Here is a 19,838-nt window from a genome sequence, read left to right as displayed (position 1 = left end):
TACAAGGATCAGCACAGGTCCCAGGGAGACATCAGTGGTGACTCCTGCTTGCTGAAGAGGACTCTGGAGGGGCAGCTTTGTATCTCCAGTGTCAATTAAATCTACCTCAACTTTCTGTTGGGGGCAGAGAAAACTGACCCTAGAGTGGACACCTACATACAGTGTCTTGCTCTGCAGGGCCATTAAAAATGCTCACACCTTTGCCTGGGTGCCTAACAGACCTCTAAATGGGATTTTTTGTTTTTCTTTTTTTCTTTCTTTTTTTTTTTTTTTCCCATTTTTGATCCCTGAGCACTTTTTGGGCAGAGTAGGCATCAGAGCATGGGACACCATGGCCAAGCATAAGAACAGGGCATTACCAGGATGGAGATTCCTAAATTTTTCATCCAAGGGGAGCTTTTAACCCCAAGATCCTTTGTTCACAATTATGAGCAACAGTGTTCCCTTTTTCCTGGGTGCTGGCTGCTGATGGAGGTATGAAGCACTACCTACCACCTGTATCACAGAGAGCCTGCTTTAGTGCAGCCCAGACTACATCCCAATACCAGTTCACCTGGGAACTTTACTGATGGAACTTTTGTTGGGAAAAGAGGGAAAAAACAGGTCCTGACACTATGTGTGGCTGGCCCAGTCCCTCTCTCACTCCAAAAGTGATTTCTCCTGGACTGTCATACTTTTTTTTTTTTCAAATGTGTGCAGTGGAAATTCCTTCTTGGTGATTGCAGTTTGGGATAAAATAAACACACTTTATCCTCTGTGAGCTGCTGTATCCTTGGAGTGCAGGTCACTCCTGGAGAGGGAGAAGGGTGAGAGGCAGGGATTTGGAAGCGACAATAAATAAATAGAGGGGGAAGAAAAATTGACTTTCCCAGATCATTTTTGACCCAGTCACCATGGTGACCATAAGTGAGTGTTCAAGAGGCAGGATGACTCACATCTGGCAGTGGAGCAGCATTTCTTAATCCACATTTCAGCACTGGCTGATGGGACCTTGTGGTTTGAGGGGTGCCTCCTCCAGGGACCTGGGGAACTGTTTCCAGCTCAGTTTGGTGGCAGGGTCCTTGGTGTAAGGAGAGCCCCTCACACCTTGAAATGGCAGTGAACGAGACCAACTAATGAAATGAACCATCTGGTACAATCCTGAGCACATGGAGGTGGAAGGTGACATCTATGTATTTGTTTAAGCACTCTGCCTTGGAGATCTCTGTGGCATGACTCAGACAAATCCAACCCCAATGTTGCCCTAACAGCCAGAGCATCAAGCTCCATAGGTTCACGGTGGCAACTGCGGAGGACAGCCACCCATGGGTGGCAGATAGCTGCCTTCTGCATCTTTTCTGCAGGTGGGAAGTGTGATCTGCCACTACCATTGCTAAAAGTAATTTCAGCATTACCACAAAGTACTGCTTGCCCTGACACGTTTGGCTGATGCAACTTCAAAAGATTGAATTGGAAGCTGATCGTGAGCACAGGGTTGGTCTCCTAAAGCATCAGTGATCTTCTAAAGAAGAGGAAATCCAGCTGAATCGGAGGAAGAACATGGATGATAAAGGCAAAAGGAAGCCCATTAGGAGAGATGAATTTTATCTTGTTCAATGCAGCAAAGCAGAGGCTATAAGGGAAGAAGACATTTGACCATCTATGTGCAAGAAAGGTGAAATCCAAAGAGAGAATATAAATAATTAAGGAAAGAGTAGTAAGAGTATAAAGAGTATAAAGAGTATAAATAGTTAAGCAAAAAAAAAATAATAATTAAACAAAAAATGATTACAATGAGGCATGAATATGCTTGTGCTGCAAAAAGTAAATTATCTTATAGATCCTGAATGGGCTCCCCAGAATGGCATAGGTAACAGTGGCCAGGGACTGGGATGCACATGAAGATCAATATTTGATTTTGAAGAGGATTGTGCAATATAGTGATCTGCATTCAAAGTCCCTACTTTCACAAGATGGAAACAGCTGCCTGCAGTATGTACACATCAGAGCCATAGAGGTGCAGATGAGGAGAATCAGTGAGAAGAAGAAGGCGAAGAGCTATGAAGGGAGGAGATACCTGAAGGAGCATTGCACTCGAGGGGTTGGTGGGCCTGATCACATTTCTGGCCACGTGGCTCTCCAAAGGCTTGTCTGAACTCTGCTGTGAGTCAACTACTTCTGCGTTGAGTGGTAAATGACTATTTTTGGAGCAAATGATTTTTTGTTCTGTACATTAGGTCGTTAATTTAATCACCCGTGGTTTCTCTAAGTACACACTGATGGCTGTTCAGCAAGAGTGCAGAGAGTGAAGAAACAGACCTTTTCCAGCTGAACACATGGAATCAGACCTGACATGCTGATGGTCACATTCAGTGTAAACACTCTCCAGTGAACCCCCTACCATAGTTTCCTTTAATTCAGCCTCAGACACTGGGAAAATTCTGTTTTCCATGTAAATGATTTCCCTTGTCCTGTCTTTACAGCAGGATAATGAAACCGCCCACGTCCCAATTCCCCTGGCCTTTCAGGGGAAGTTCACGGATCCATCCTGTAGGACAGCAGTGGCCATGCTGCCCGCTGGGGCCGTCAGGGGGACACTAATGAAACCCAGGAGGAGCCTGCACGTTGTGTGTGCTCTTCCGTGTGCTTCAGTTCTCACGTCTCAGCATTAGCAGGTGGGCAATGACTAAAAGCTGTGATGGGACAACTTCTGTGTGCACCAGAGAATACCACAGCATTATTACTGTTACATGTCCTAAATGGAGACACTAAACCCACCACTGCCAGGTAACCCCACAATCTCTATTTAAGTTGGCCAGCTGCATCCTACTTGCCCAGATACATGCCCAAGTGATGGCTTACAGCTCATTAAAGTCACTTAGACATTTTTTTTCTCTATCTCTGCCAGTCAGCAAAGATTAAGCCCTTCTGTCAAAGACTTTTCTATGTATTTTCTACTATTCCTGCACTGAAACATTAGGTGTGTTTTTTAATGCATGACAACAATGGAAAGGAAGGCAGCCTGACTCCTCATAGGCCACTCTTAGAGGGAAATAGCAATTCCCTGTTCAATTTTATTTTAAGGACATGGCTTCAGAGTTAATCTATGGGAGGGTCCATTTGAGGGGAACATGTTGGCACACCAAGATAGGGCACAACCTGCACTTCTGCAGGGAAATAGCAAGAAATATTTGCATAGGCAGGTTACCAGAGGTGCTTTCCACGAGGGTTTCTCTTGAATTTCTTGGGAAATGTCCCACAGGCAATAAAGGGCACTGAGACATCCAGCTCACATGCAGGCACCTACCCATAGATAGCTATACATGAGGGCTTCACCTGTTAGTCTGGCCCTAACCCTAATCCCTTTGGTTATTTGCAGACCAGCAATAATTACATTCTGGGATGAGGAGGCATGGATGAGAAGGGAAACACTACAAGGATGCGTTTGGGGAAGAGGACTTGGAGGGAGCAGGGTGGGCTGTGATGTGATCAGATGCAATGTCAGAAGATATCTCTCAACATCTACACGGCTATTTCATACCCTTGTATCTGGGTGCCAGTAAACATCAGTCTGCCTGCAGCACTGCATGCTCTCCTGCCTGTACCATCCCTGTGGATCCACCACTGAGAGCTCCTCTGGGCTAGAAATAATGTTAGATTTATACAGCACCTGACACAAAAGGGGATGGACCGTGACTAAAGCCCCTGTGCACTGCTAAGGATCTCAGATAGATCAGCCTTCAGAGAACCCCAGGGTGCTGTAGCCAAGTGCAGTCACTGAAAAAGAGGCACAACGTGATTCCTCCTGAACAATTCTGCTTTGCCAGCGCAGAAGAGAGCAAGAGGTGCAATATTTGGAAAACTCCCCACGCTTTGCTCCATCCTCCTGTGCCTTTGCACGCTCAGCTCTTAGCAAGGACTACATTGAACACAAATGCTGTGACGTGCAGTTGTTCTGTTTTCTTTCCCCAAATCCCCAGCCCGAGTGCAATATCGAGGGAGGCAGACAAGCCTGTGGCAGGCTGCCAGATCGCCTTCACAACACATCCTCGCCGCTTTCCAGATAATTCCTGTGGAAGGCACCCTGGGAACATAAATAGCCCATGGCTGGAAAACTTTCCTGGTGCTTTTTGACAAGTCTCTCCTAGAGAATTAGGCTTTAAAGGCAGAGGTTCAGGAGCTGGCACTGCCCCTGAATCCAGGCCCTCTGCAGTTCTCACCTAGGGCAAGACATAGCATCATTGCTATCTTCACCAGGTGGCCCAAGGGTTTGACACTGGCTCTGAGTCCATGGTTTTGTGGTCAGTGCCCTCTGTGATCCCTATTGTTACCCACTGGCTGTTTCTCAGTGATCTGGGAGGCAGATCCTAAGAGATCAGAAGCTGGAAAGCAGCCAGAGAGGAGATGTGTTATCACCCTGTGGTGGTGACCTCCTTCCCTCCCAGTGCCCAGCCCCAGACCATCCTCCTACTGCAGGGAGGGTGCTCATCCCTCATCCCTTTCCTGGCCACGTTGCCCTACATCCCTCTAGGTTCATTGCCATGGGGAAAGACCAACATGACATGAAGATATCCCCATTCCTCACTGTCTCTATACCACCAATCATCCTTTTCTGACTTAAGTTGTTATTTTCCCTCTAAAGTGGTTTATTTTTTTATTTTATTTTTTTTTTTCCCTGTTAGCTTTCCTCCATCTAAATTATTTCACAAAAGTCGTAGTTTGTCCATGCTGGACCCAGCTCCAGTGCATCCTCTCTAGCACAGGCTGATGTCACCTTCTTTTGTAGGGGGGACTGCCCCCTTACAAATAATTACACATATATAATAATTACAAATAATTACACATTATTTTTGTGTAATTAATCCTTGCATGGGAAAACTCTTGCAGAGCTTCCTCATGTATTTTTTTCCCCTTCATAGACATCTACTGGTGGATTTGCTGCATGGCTTTTGTTGGTGCTCTCTCATCACTTGAAACCTTGCATTGCAAGTTTTGCAGGAATATTTGGGCCTCTTTTATCCAGGAGATCAGGGAATTTAACCCGTGTGATCTGCTCTGGCCATTATCTCACAGGGGGAAGTGCAGGCCCCATTAGCTATGATAAATATACAAACAAACTGCTGAACAGAAGAGGGGCAGGGCTGATTGCAGGCCCTGAACCCAAAAGGCACCAAGCTGCTCATGTCCACACTGCTGAAATCTGGCTTCTAGGGCAGGTTTGTGCTGGAGAACCTGCCTGGGGTCAGCTGAGTATTTTGTCTCTGCTCCTGATCCTCTTTCTTTGAGTATCATAAATGCACCCGCTAGTTAGCAATGGGAAACGTGGCTTGGACTTGTTTGGGGCAGAGATTTCTCACTGCAGGAACCCCTCGCAAATTTATTTTTTTTCCAACTGGGGAAAAAATAAAAGTTGCGTTTCAGGGGCCTTAATGACAGAATGGTGAATTGCTTCACATCGGAAACTTCCTGGGAGGAGGAAATGCCCTCTCTTTAGCAAGTTGGCAGTTGGTTTTCTGCCACCAGACCTGGTGGTTCTCTGGCTCGGCTCCAAATGCATTAGCTAAGGAGCCCTCTTAGAGAAAGGCTATTCATTAGGAGCAGCTAAAAAGCCGGATCCTGTTCCAGCCACTCCAGTAAATCCATCCTTGGGCTAATCGTGCCCATAAATTACGGCGCAGGGAGAAGTACAGGTCTTCTGTTTTAGCGTGACAATTTTTATGCAGCGCTGGAACAGAGAAAGCAGGATGGGCAGAAGTAGCTGCCTGGTGTGTTAGCAATACTGGAGAGCTACCAAATGACTGTAGGTATGTAAGCAGTGCCTCAATACCCCCAGCCCAAAATGATGATGAACAGTGCTGTCTCCTTCCCTAAGGCCATCTGTGCATGTTCCCCTTCTTCCTATTTAATCCTTTGAACTTTAGAGCTGTCACCACTGGGACAAGTTTGTCCCCAGCATACCTTGTGTGGGAAGATGTCAATTTTACCTCTGCCGCTCAGGCAGGTTTCCTCACCAGCCTGGAGAGCAGATGGTCGATGCAACTAATCAATACCCACTGGAGACATTACTTTTGCATTGCGGTGGCTGTGAGTGGTGTTGAGGAAGCAGGAGGAAGAGGGAATTTGGGGATGCGTGCTCAGATGCAGGTACAAAGGGCTCAGAGATCTCTGGATGGGAAGAGCTTGTAAAGATAAAGACCTCAGAAGGAAAGGCTCATGGCTCAGTGTCCCTAATGGCATTTTAAAGGAAATATTTACAGCATGTAACAATGGCAATTAGCGGCCAAATTGGAAAGCATCTCTCCTGTGAAAGCAGCCAGCTGATGAACTTTAATACTGAAGCAGTTCCTTGTGAACTACCCTTAGTTGCACAGCCCCAAACCCACTCTGCCACAACCAAATTTAGAACAGGTGGGTGAACGAAAACAAGATCATAAAGGGCATTTGGAAGCACTCCTGTGGGTTTGAGCATTAGGAGGGAGAGGAGACAGTTCTGTCTGGGGGCTCTGCCAGCCCTCTGGCATGGGGACCACTCAGGGAACCTCGAAGCCCTGCACATCATTGCTGCTGGAGACAAGAAGGGCTCCCAGTCCTTTCCAGAACCTCACTAGCCCCATGGCTAGGTCCAAAAACGTAGTTATGTCTTAAAATATTTGGACTTTAAAAACTAGTAGTTTTTAAATACAACTCAAGAGGGGGGGAAGGACAATCTTTGGATAATTAGACCAAATAGTTTTGCCTGGTTATCACATGACAAGGAAAGGAGGCAATCAATCCACCAACCGAGCAGAAAACAACTTTTACAAAGTGTAGCTGGTACCTGGCTTCCCTTGGAAAAGATCTGCTTGGAGAACAAGTACATATCATGCCAGAAGCTCTATGCCACCTGTCTTTGTGGGTTTATCTTAAAGGGTAGAAGATGCTGCAGACACCACTCAAAATCCCACTAGTTCGCATGGAAAGATGATTGCTGAAAATGCAGTGCGTAGACCACAGCCTTTGTGACGACCAATTCTGGGCCTCAGCTGTCTTAAAGATGTTTTTTTCTCATACAGAGAGCAAGTATTTTATTAGATTGTCACAATTTCCAATTATGTCCTGTGATAAAAAATTGTCTTATTTAACTCCACTTCTCTAGTGAACTCTGGTTTCCACTGAATACATGAATGAATTTCTTCCAAACACTTTCTAGTGTATCCTAGATAATAAAACTTCTAAAAGAATACTACTAAAGTTGTGAAGACTCAGAAGATAGACAAAGTCAAAGTGCAAATTACATTTGAAAAACTTCTTACCCTTAAAGAGTTTAATATCAGGATCATGCTCTATCGTCTCTGCAGTGTCCTTGCCAAGACAAGTGCAAGGAAAGGTGGGTGCTCAATTTAGTGACAGCTCAACAGAGCTGTTCACTGTCTCCTCATGGGTCAGTACGTGGCTATAGGCTTGGCAAAATCACCCTGCTCAGCCCTGCTCTGAGGACAGAATTGTTTCCTCATCGATATCTGAAAGTACTTATCTCACTGAGGGGACAAATATTTTGCAAACGTATTTTTATTAACATAAATATCTTTATTTTCCCATCTCTCTGAGAACAGAAGGCTGCTTTAGAACTATTTAACCATCCTACCTACAAAGCAATGCCAAAACATGCCTGCATTTTGGGTGTGGAGTCCTGAGCCCTTGGCATTACAGGGCCCATCACACCGTTAAAGCAGAATACCCGTCAGATTCACCTCCAGCTGAAAGTGTCAGACTTTGGCAAATCTGGCCCCGTATTTGTCTTCACAGTGAGATTCACCTTGGCTAGTTCAGATGTGTGCACCTCAGAGCTGGTGATCTTTGGTCACCTTGAGGAGATACTGGTGTTTTCGGGGTGTAACTGGTTTAGATGGCAGCATTAGGATGAGATGAACTGCAGCCTCAAAATCCTTCTTTTTCATTTTTGGTTATGTGGAAAACCAAAGAGCTTGTCTGAGGACCATGCACTGTTGGCATCCAAAGCCAGGGACTGACCTGACGTTGGGAATGGGCAGTGCAGGAGACTGCAGAGGAGCTGAATTTCCCACCAGACCCCATTGGGTCCTTCCTCTTAAAAGTCCCTACCCAGCAAGTTCCAGTCTTGCCAAAATGCTCTTCCCTGCCAACATCTCAGGAACATGCTTTCTTCTAGCTGTGTAGCTTCATAGAAACTGGATATATCGGGGCAGCTTTGCCTGATTCCTGTCCCGTCATGACATTAAGCACCCCCTGACCCCGACAGAGTAAAATGTCAAGTTTCTGTTGTGACAACTGGTACCACTAGAGCTTTTTAAACTCCAGGCTGTCCTTGTAACACTTCTTACAGGAACTGAACACTGTGTTTTTCCCTCTCATCTTTCTCAGATATGGTTATCTCATTTTGCATCAGATTTGGCAGAACAAATTCAGCCTGTTACGAAGATATGGAATGAAATCTTTACCTAATAAATAATATTTGGCACCAGAAAGTGGGACTTTATTCCAAAATGGTCCAGTAATCTTAGGAGGTACTATCAGCCCTGCCTAGAATATAGCACAATAATCCTATCAGGTGAAAATCCCAATTGATTGATTAGAAGATTGGGTTACTTCTCAAAGAAATACTTTCATTTTCTGAAGAGCCTTGAGCAAAAGCGATGTAGATCTTCACTAAAGTGAGCACACCTCTAATTAAAACCTACAGGTAGCACAAAGCTTTTACAGTGCTACTTCCTCACATGACACAGCTGCTAGTACTTAGTTAATGTTGTTTGCTGTGGCAAAGCCAATTAAAAACAAGCTGATTGTAGGAGCTTAAGCAACCACCTTGCATGATCATACCAAAGAGCTTCCCCACCCTTCCATTCAATCTTCGTTACATCCCATTAACCAGATTACCGGAATTAATGAGTAAATATTTATCCAAATATGAATTAATGCAGATAGATCAGGGTAATTAAGAGCTTCTTCCTGTAATATCCCAGACAAAGCTTTTTTGTGTGCAAACATAATAAAACCTTCAGATGCAGCTTAATATAGATGCATTTAATATTATATTGCATATTTTTGTATTAGTTCCAAAATTCCTGTTGAGAGATTTTATAACATCTTGCTCATTGAATCACAGTAGTTTTAAAATTTTCAAGACCCTTTTTTTTTTTTTTTTTTTTCCCCTGTTTGTGGTACATCTATTATAGCAACTGCCTCCAGATGCGTCAAGACTCAACGATATAAAAACAGACGCTTGGCTTTAAATAGTTTTATTTGGTGGAGCAGTGGGTGGAATGGAAGCAGAGTTATCCCGTATATAGGTCATGGGAGATCTGGGTCCTGTTCCCAGTCCCTTCACTGAGTCACCACACTACTTTGGCCAAGCAGAGGAAGAGCGTATGTTCGAACTTGGGTGCCCAAATTGCTATTTCAGGTCCTGATCACTGCATCTCTTGTTACAAGGCAGACAACAGAAGATGTATTACAACCTTCCATCTGTCTCTGGCCTTTGACGTAGGGCAATGGGTAGGAAGGGAACCATGCACTCAGCTGGGCTCCAAATAATCATTTTTTTGCCATTTATTTCCAAACATGCGTAGACTATTTCCCTGTTGTTCTGCACTAGGGCACAAGGAGTGAATTAACACCATCAAATGCTTTGGCTGCCCAGTGTAGCCTCTGATTGTTGTCCGTGTGCCAGCTTGTAATTCCCTCCTAGGCCCTTCTGCAGGACCCCAACATGTTCTCCCTGGCGGGGAATCCAGCTCACAGGTTGCTTTTCCATGGTATTATCTTTAGATAGATGCAATCAAAGTGGATCACTCATAACCAGGTCCCCTGTGCCTGGGCTATTCCTCCAGTGCTCTCCCAGTGGGCTGCACCCACCCCGACTCTCCCACGTGTCCCTGAGCCTTGCCAACCCCACGCATCCCAGCTATTGTGCCCTACAAATGACACTCTAGTAGGCTGCAACAAAGCCCTGAAGTTATTGCAGACTCTCTGAACTGGAGGAAAAAAAGTCAGAAATCACATTTTTTTTACTGATTAAACACCAGTATAATTTTTCAGGGAAAACAATGGATTTGCCCTCATTACAATGCTTTAAGAGCATGACAAGAATGGTTTGGGGCCAAGTGATCTTTCTTGGAGAAAGGGAGATGGGCTGGAAGATCCATCCATCCCCCATGATTTATCTATTCTAATTTGCTATGAAGCCATTTGATGGAAAAGTCCTGCAGTGGAAAGCAGATGAGAAGGATTTTGCCTCTTGGTTTGGTAATGTTCAGTAAATCAACTTGGTGCCTTCCACCAAAGAGCTTTTGAGACTCTGGGTCTGTGCCTTTGCTGGCATTTTTAAGGAATATATGGTTCCCATGGATCAGGATCAACAGGGAACACTTGACAGATGGAAGAATTCATTGCCATTGCTCTGCTTCCAGTTTGAACTCAGGCTTTAATTCCAGTTCAACCCAATATTCAGTCAAAAATCCTTCTCCAGGCCATAGATAATTATCCCAAAGCATTTTATACATTGCTTTTTCCATGCCAATTCTGCTACTTCCACCATGACTCAGAAAATTTCAGGAGATACAAGAGACTACCCTGCACAGCAAAGTATTGGAATGGTGTATCCTCCTCTTAAATCCCACTTTTGACCGGGTCCTCCCGTGCACAACAAAATTAAAGAAGCTTGGTGTTAAGGGGAATTGTGTTTTGTGGTGGGTTTTTAGGGAGTATTTTCTGGGGTCTGACAAAGGGCAGAGCTCACTCTGCAATCTTCCTTCAGTGGGGAAGAGTATGTAAGTTCCCACTCATTTGCCTATCTGCCCATTTTTATGAAACTTGTAGGAATTCGATATATTGGAGACCTTTAGCACTTTCTTGAAAGCAATTGAGATTGATGAAAGAGTTTAACAGATGGTGGTAAAGGGCCTGCATGCACACAGGCAAAGAGCGATGACATAAGCCCTTGTTCCCTTAGGAAAACATGGCAAATGTACTTCTACCAGAATAGAAGTAGATTTTCCTACCATAATAGACTTGGTCTCATCTGAAATGTGCCTCTACCTCCACTGCCCTCCCCATCATCCATTTTACAAATGACAGTTTCCAAAGTCTGAGCCATGCTATGTCTCTGTGAGCCCATCTTCTGCAAAAAGTTTTGTGAAAGAACTTCTTCTGACCTGTGAAAAATAGTATCTACAAAAAATAATTTTGTTTTGGCTTGAAAAAGACCTTTCTTAACCTGGTTTGTGTAGCAGCTGCCTTTCCTTCAGGATGCAGGGAAAAAAAGCCAGGACACTATTTTTTTAAATCATAACTGGAAATAAGCACCAGCCTCCACTGCAGACACAGGCAAGCCCCTGCCTCAACACAAATATAAGAGCAGGGTTTTGCTTGTAGTGAGGGATCTCTTGAGCCCTTCCTTGTCTGGGTATCTGCTGCTTGTGGGGGAACAGGATGGAGGGAACCTTGGGTTGTGGACTTCACCCTTGGGTGGCACCAGCTGTGGGTGCTCCTGTGCCTCTCTCATACCAGCCTGGGTTTTTGACCAAATCTGAAGGATAACAAACACGGGAGCCCACCACCTAGACTGGACTACACTTGTCAACAACCAAGAGCCATGAAGGGATGTAAATCACCATTCTGGGTACTGGCTAGTACACCCCAAGGGATAGATTTTCCTTTTGGATTCTCCTAGGGTAGTGATGAAGAGGGGCTTTGCCTCCACTCTTTAGGTGGTCCCATCTGGGACCCCACACCCTCTTTGCGTGCTCCCTGGGAGCTGAAAATTGGATGGGGAGCAGGGCTCCATCCCTCCTCCTATTCTCACCTCCTCTTGCTTCATCTTGGAGAAAGGAGATAACTATTAAGAGGTGTTGTATAAGGGGTTCTGGTTTCTTGGCCCATTGCATAAATGTCTGCTGAAAGGACAAATTTAGCCCCTGACTTCTAGCAGGGTTTTCCATTAGCAGAAGAGCCAGTGAAGCTCCTATGGCTGTGCTTCTTAAAGGAGAAGTCATGTGTAATTCTCCAGTGTCTAATAAAAGATTGACCTGATGTACGGTTGAGCTTCTCCTCACCTGGCTGTCATGCTTCCATTGGACTTAAAAAAATCGAGTCTAGGCTACCTCTTACATCTTTACATATACCTACAGTGTAGACACTGTCAGCCAGTTAGTTGTCCCTAGAGGGTACTTTTGTATCCTCTTCCTCTGAAGAGGCAAATTAACACTATAATTCATCTTGTCCTGTGGAGGATATCCAAAACAGATCAGGTTGGGTCACACTTTCAGGCACCTCCATAGGAAAGATAAAGGGGGCTTTGGATGAATAAACCTGATTGACCTTGTATTGGTGTTAATGTTGTCCAAAAGGCAGCTGGACCTTCAGAGGACCCTTCCAACCAGTACCTTCATGATGCTATGGCTACCTCAGATGAAGGTACTTATGCCTAAAACACCCAGATTGAGATGATTTTTTTCATAAAAAATACCCTTAAAGACCTTGCCAACATCTCTAAAAAGCCTCGTGATGTTCTCTTGATGGGTCTTTGCTAAGCAAAGATGAACCTTGGCAGAAAAACACACGTTCACCAAGCAGCCTCCCAGATGAAGCAGCTTAGCAGAGCTCTACTGCACACCCTGCAGAAGGCACAGCCCATTAGGGCTGTCCTGTAATTAGGATTCCATCTTTTGTTGAACAACGAGCTGCTTAAAGAGTCTCATTAGCTACGCAAACTGTTAATTGTGCTAAAACTCCTGGAGATGGCATCTTATGCTTGGAGACACATATCCCAGACCCAAAAGCGAGCTGAATTATGCAGCTGATAAACAGCCTGTGGAAGTATTTGTTAATTCCAGCTGATTTAAAGAAGCATGCTTGCAGATTATTCCAGCACAGAGAAAAGACTGACAACACTCAGTGCATCCATAGGTCCTGTGGTCCTGTTATTTAAAATTTTTTAGTTATTTCAGCTTCTCAATGCAGATGTCGTAAGTATTCTTTTTGTGTAGCCAAAGTGGAAGCTATTCTGCAGAAAGAGACACAGATGTGTGCGGGCTGATGCCGACACCGGGTGACAGAGCTGGTGCTCTGATTGCTAAGTCCACGCTAAGCAGAGCAGGAAGCCTTTTACTTTTCAGTTGACAAATTCACTTATCCCCAAAAAGCATATTCAGGCAACAAGGAGTCAGCAGGATAAGTCAGTCAGTGATAACTTCATGCAAATTCATGACAAATAGAATGAACAAGAAAGTCAAAATATTTCATTTTGATATTTTCAGAATAAAATAGATCACATTCGTTTCATTTTAATGTGACAGCTCATTTTGAAATATAGCTGAGAGTGCTCATTTTTAATAAACACTTATTCACCCTTTTCTTAAATTGAAACAATATGTTTCACTTCAATTGAAAATGATTTTTGTTTCCAACCAGTGTTTCATTTCCATTAAAAATATTTATCAATACTATTTCCAGTAGACCCTAAATACTTTCTTTCAAGTTAGTCTAACAAGCAAATAAAAATGCAGTTCTACATAACCGTTTGCAATCTTCTTTCAAAAGAGAATTGGCCCCAGCATATTTCAGTTTATGGATTTGCAGTGAACTTTACTGGTTTTACTGTTTCAGACCCATCTCACGAGCTGTAAAATCAGAGATTAGACCTTACAGAAGTTTCTGTTCTCCTCCTAGATAGCAATAAATGATTCTCGGGTTTGAATAGGAAATTGCAATTAATAAAAGGGAGGTGAAATCAGAGGCAGCATATTTTTCAGTCATAAAATAAATGAACTTTTGCTGTGTTTATATTATACGTATAATACAGCAGGAAGTAAAGATCAAAGCCATGTTTATAGAGAACTTGGCAAGTTGCACACTTGGAGGAAGCAAATGGGTTCACAGGAGGTACTTAAAGAATGAAGTTTGGATTTTTCGCTGGTGTAAATCATCATTTTCCTTTGACATAAGAGCAACAGTAGTGATTTACATCAGTGCAGGAGCTAGTTCAATGGCTTCAAGGGGGGACAAATGAGGTTAAATATATATATATATATATATATATATATATTTTTTTTTTTCATATGGAAAAGTATTTGCCTGGTGTCTCCATTTACAAGTAGTAGAAATAATTCAGAGCAATAGGATCCCCTGATTCCTAGCTTCATTAGCTGCAAGGTATAAGTTGGGAATGAGGTTTGGAGCTGGTTTCTGCAAAATTGTTCAGCCAAGGAGGCAAGTGCCTGGGGCTGCCCCGAGAGCTCAGCCTTCAGCCTGGCATCTCTCCAAACCCCTCACTTCCAAAGGTCTCTGCAGGCTACGAAAACCTCCCAGTGCACTCAAATGATGAAAGGGAAACTGAGGCACGGTCAGCTGGGGTTAGTAACCTTGGGTCTTGTAATGAGAGAAGCTCACCACAGCCCTGCAGCTCCCTGCCCGAGTTAAACCACAACCTCCTTGCTCGCACAGGACAAAAACCCTTAAGAGAGCTGAGATAAACTCCCCAGGCACCACGCTCAGCCAGAGAGACCAAAGGAAAGAGATGCAAGAACATGCATCAGCATGGGGAGACCAGACACCTGACCACCACCCCATGGACACCTCAGCATCCGAGGCAGCTCTGGTGCTGGTGAATTATCCCTCCAGAGGGCAGGATGGTGCTGAGCAGGCTCAGTGAGGTGTCTAACAGCCCTGGGCTCCAGCTACCCCTAGGGACAAAGGTGCAGGGCTGGAGGGAGACCCAAAGCTCGGTGGGTCAAAATTAGTCTTTTGGTCCCCATGCTATGTTGCTATTGACTTGACTCAAGCAAGAGGGTTTGAAATATCTGAGAAAAAAGTGCAGAACTAGCTGCAGTGCCTCCCTGCTGGCTGGTGTACGTGGTCCTAGTAGTGTGGTGGGCTGTGGGATGTGCAGGTCCCACCCTGCAGATGGTGTCACAGACCTCCCTGCTTTGTGCAAAGACCATCACCTACATTATAAAGTTATTTTCACACTTTTTTCCTTCTCCCCTGGTTTAGCTACATCACTCCAGAGGGTTAATTTGATGACTGTCTTTATAAGAGGCAGTGATGAAGAGCTCCGGGTTCCCTGCACTTTTTTGGTCCCAAGTAGCTCTGGTGCTGGAGGGGAATATTGCCTTGTGCATCATGTCCCTTCCTCAGTGTCTGCTCAGCTTTCTCTGCACACTGAGGGCTTCATCCTTCTCACTCAGGCAAACCGGAGCACTGGGGCAGAGCTTGTTAAAACTTTAGAGCACAACCTGGCAGACAGCCCCAAATGAGCACCCATGGCACGGGCACCTTGGCAGGGTCAGGAGCTGAGGGCACGACTCCCACAGGAGGAGGAAGAGCCCTGGGACATCACCAGGACCCTTTTAGATAAGACCTGGTCCTGGTAGAGGTCCCAACACAACATCAGCATCCTGGAAAGTCGGCAGGACTTATCTTTCAGTCTCTGACATAGTTTTTAGAGGGGTTTAACCTCCCTAATCTCCAACATAATTACAGCAGGGGTGGGAGCCCTGGGCACATGGAAGCAGACCCATGTGTCCTCCCCAAAACTGTGAGGATGAGAGGCCAGGGCCAGGGACTGCAAGGCTGTTTGGAGACCTCCGTGCTCTAATTACAGCCCGTTTGAAACAGAGCTGCTTCCTGCCTCCCCAGCCCGAACTTCATTAATTAAAGTGTTGAATGCAGAATAAATTCATTAAACCGATTTTTTTTTGTTGCTATTTTATTCATTGGCTGTTTGCTTTGATTGATTATGTGACTCTGATTAATAAATATTGAACGAGCGTTAATTAATTGAATTAATTCATTGCTGGTTTCTCCACCTATCCATTACCTATCCCTCACCTCCACACATGAGTTGTGTCCTGAAAGGTGTCCCAAGGATCAGGTCCTCAGGGCTCTGCCACAGGGCTGGGCTGGGGACAGGATCACTTACCAAAAGGCAGGACGAAGAAGAAGGGAAACCAGCAGAGGATGAAAACGCCCACGACGATGGCGAGAGTCTTGGCCGCTTTTTTCTCACGGGAGAACTTGAGGAGCCGCACGGAGAGGGAGCTCCTGAAGTTGTGCCCCTTGCTCCGGGTGCTGGAGAGAGGCTCCTCCAGCACGCTGCGGCAGTGGATGCGCAGCACCACCTCCATGGATTTATTCCTCTCCTTCTTGACCCCCGCCTCCAAGCTCCGGGTTGTCCGCCTGGCCACCACGTAGATCCTGAAGTACATCACCAGGATGACCATGAGGGGCAGGTAGAAGGAGAAAAGGGAGGAGAAGAGGGCATAGCCTGGCTCTTCTGTGATGCTACAGATGCTCTCGTCCGGTGGTGGTGGCTCCTTCCAGCCCAGCAGCGGCCCGATGGAGATGACCATGGAGGAGAGCCACACCACCACGAGGATGACCCCCGCCTTCCTCTCCGTCATGATGGTGGGGTACTTGAGCGAGTACTTGACCCCGATGTACCTGTCCACGGAGATGATGCAGAGGCTCATGATGGAGGCGGAGCAGCACAGCACGTCCACCGCTGCCCAGATGTTGCAGAAGATGCGGCCGAACACCCAGAAACCCAGCACCTCCAGGGTGGCCGAGAAGGGCAGCACGGTGGTGCTGAGCAGCAGGTCGGCGATGGCCAGGTTGACGATGAAATAGTTGGTGACCGTCTGCAGGTGCCGGTTGCAAGCCACCGAGAGGATGACCAGGATGTTCCCCACGATGGCCGAGAGGATGAAGGCGGCCAGGAAGACCCCGACGCCCACCGCCTGCACGTCCAAGGCGAAAGGCAGCGTGGTGCCGTTGCCCTGGGGGGGGTCCTCGCCTTGCAGCCCCCAGGACCGGTTGGCACCGCTCTGGCTGCCCTGCCCCGTCCTGTTCCCACTCAAGCTGCCATTGCTCAGCTCAGCGAAAGTCATTGTAGAAAAGGTCCGGGCTCCATGGAGGGCGAGGAGAAAGCGATGCCGAGGCGCAGCCCCCCCGGCATGATCCCCAAAGCCCCCTCCAAGACTAGCTCAACCCACCCCCCCCCCCAGAAAAAAAAAAAAAGAAACACCAAAAAAACAACAAACAAACAAATTTTGGGGCAAAGCTCAGCCTCCCCTCCAAGGCGGGATGCTGGAGGGATGGAGGCTCAGCTCCGAGCCCCCAGCCCTCTTCAAGCCGGGTGGCAGCGCTGCCCCCCTCCCCGGCGGAGCCCTCCGGGGGGGGCAGCGAGGACGGGGCCCCCCCGCTGCCCTCGCATGCTCCGGGGCTGCGCTGGGCGAGCGGGCGGCAGCGCTCGGCGGCTCCGTTCGCCTCCCCGGGAGGGCTCCGGGAGGGGCGAGGGGAGGGATGGAGGGGTAAGGGGTGGGCCGGCCCGGGGGTGTCAGGTGGAGGAGGAGGAGGAGGAGGAGGAAGAGGAGGAGGAGGAGGAAGAGGAGGAGGAGGGGACGGGACGAAGCGAGCCCTGGGGCAGGGCGAAGCCGGCTGCAGAGCCGGGAGCTTGCAGAGGACGGAGGGGGGAGGAGAGATGTTTTTTTTTTTGGGGGGGGCAGGGACAAACTCGGGAGTATCGGGCACCCCCTGGGGGGTGCAGGCAGCACTTGGGGGGCAGGCACCCCAGGGAGGGGGGCAGGCACCCGGGGGTCCCCGTCCCGCCGCCCGCCGCCGCCAGGGAGCAGCAGAACGCAGGGTTTGCCCGGCGGAGCGGTGGGTGCCCCCCCGGGGGTCCTTTTTTTTTTTTGGAGGGGGGGAAGTTTGGGGGGTTTGGGGGAAAGGAAGGTCTGAACCTTCTCGCTGGAGACCGGCAGCCGCAGCCCCCGGCTTCTACGCCTCACCAGGAGGCTGCCCTGCGGGTCTGGAGGGTGTCCCCCCCTGCCTCCCCATCCCCAGCATCCCACCAGGAGGCTGCCCTGCAGGGCTGGTAGATCTCCCCAAACCCAGCATCCCACCGAGAGGCTGTCCTGCAGGGTTTGCAGCCCCCCTTTCAGCTTCAGCATCCCACCAAGAGGCTGCCCTGCAAGACTGGAGAGCCCCTTTCGTGCCCACCAGCCTTGCAGGGCTTCCAGCGAGCATCCTTGCCGTGCCAAGCCCGGGCTTCCCATCCCTCATCCCAGCACCCTGCCCGCTTTGTGAGCACGGGGTGCCCCTTGTCAGTCCCTCGGAAAAGCAGAAGGGATGATCAGTGCCTGGTGTTCAGCAACAACGTGTGATCGGCAGCTCCCTGGCTGCAACTTAACCCTCTTGCAGGACTTCGGAACGGCAGCGTGTGATTAAAACATATAGGCACATATTTCTGGGTAATTTAAACCTTTATTTTATTATTATTTTTTTTTCTTTTTCCCACTGATAAAGACAGATCCTGTTTACACTGATTTCCTCCCCGTGACCCCGCTCTTCTGCCTCCATACGTTGCGATGGGGACTGACCCCAGGGCTGAATAGGGGATCAGCTGCTTTCTACTGTACACAGGAAATATTTCCTTGGAGTGTGTTTATTCATGATTTTTCAACTTTACTTTCTTAACAAAAAGAAAAAAGAAGGCTTTAAAGGGCAGTCCAAGTACATGCTGAGATGATTTAACTATTGCTCTAACAGAGCAGGGGAGGTATTAATTCACTGGGTATGAGAATGAACAAAATAAAATAATAAAAATAATACTGCATATATTCTCTTATTTTCTTTGACAATCATTGCAGGAAATGACACATTTTTGATCTTCCTCATTTCTTCCATGCACTTTTGTGTCCCTTAAGATTTCACCCTTCTTCCTAGAGCTGGGTTTTTGACCCTGCTGGGAACATGCAAAGTAAAAGAACTGGAAAGTACAAGCAATTGGGAACAATTACTGTACAAGGAGAATGTTCAGAAGGATGGTTTTGGTGTTTGCTTTAAAAAGAAAAAAAAAAAAAAGATAAAAAAAAAATTAAAATTAAAAAAAGAAGAGCCCAAATACCCAGCACTCGAGGTCAAATTACTCATTTTCCTTATGTTTTGATGAAAACATGTCAAACAGCAAAATGAAGTATTGTTTCTTACTGGGGTGCTAAACTCAGCATGGGATGATCTCAACCCATGGAATTTTGATGCCGTATCTCTGTGGCTACACAGATTGATGTCTAGATAAATATATCTCCTCTAATCTCTGTGGCATACAGAGATAAAGAAAATGTGCATTTCTCTGAAGTTAAGATTGGACTTCTCATGTAAAGCAGGACTTAAACCACCTATTTTGTTAAAAAAGAAAGTTTTTTCCTGGATGACCGGACAGAAAATGCCATTAGGATGATGATTTCATCTGCCCTGCATCTTGCCCTCCTGAGTGAGTTGTGCTCTTTTCCTGCTTCTGCTGCTTTTGGGCAGCCAAAGACAACTTGCCCACGTTGCTGAGAGCCTGGAGCTGGCCGGGACCACAGGGTTTGAAGGGGATGCAGGGAGGGAAAGGCTGAGGTGAAGCAGTGCTTTTTGGTTAGGATATGTGGAGCCACCTCGTGTGCTTTTTGGGGATGAGCCCCAGCCATGCCCAAAGCCTCTGGGGTTGCTCTGATGCCTTTCCCCTCCCAGGAAGGGAGAGCACGTTGTGCGCCATCACTGCAGCTCAGCTAACGAGCATCAACTCATTAAGATCCAGTTACCTCATTCCTTTCCATCTGTCTCGTTTCAGCCTAAGATGGGGCTATTAGAGTTAACTTACGCTAATGAGGAACAGGTTTATGCTGACGCACTCAAACCCAAATCAGGGGTTTAGGGCTGCTCGGAGGAACTGAAGTGCCCAAAGTGAACAGGCACCAACCTTCAAGATCATGGGGCCCAGATGATCTGCTGGGTTGGAGCTGAAGGAGGTGCAGCTCCTTCCTCCCTCTTTTTTTTGCCATCCTGCTGGGGCCAAGCTTCCC

General features: G+C 46.8%; 1 protein-coding gene across 1 annotated transcript in view; it reads right to left on the bottom strand.

Annotated features, from left to right (window-relative positions):
• The window catches only part of ADRA1D (adrenoceptor alpha 1D), a 43,363-nt gene extending 26,370 nt beyond the window's left edge, over positions 1 to 16,993 (bottom strand). Inside the window, exon 1 of the mRNA XM_005010118.6 lies at positions 15,914 to 16,993. Within this exon, the coding sequence (XP_005010175.2) occupies positions 15,914 to 16,880 (967 nt within the window). The 5' untranslated portion in view covers positions 16,881 to 16,993. The remainder of the gene's footprint in view (positions 1 to 15,913) is intronic.
• Between the last annotated feature and the right edge of the window lie 2,845 nt (positions 16,994 to 19,838).

This window comes from Anas platyrhynchos, chromosome 4 (assembly GCF_047663525.1).
Source record: "Anas platyrhynchos isolate ZD024472 breed Pekin duck chromosome 4, IASCAAS_PekinDuck_T2T, whole genome shotgun sequence".
Classification (NCBI taxonomy): domain Eukaryota; kingdom Metazoa; phylum Chordata; class Aves; order Anseriformes; family Anatidae; genus Anas; species Anas platyrhynchos.
Note: the sequence above shows the minus strand (reverse complement) of the source record. Positions and strands in the feature narration are given on the sequence as shown.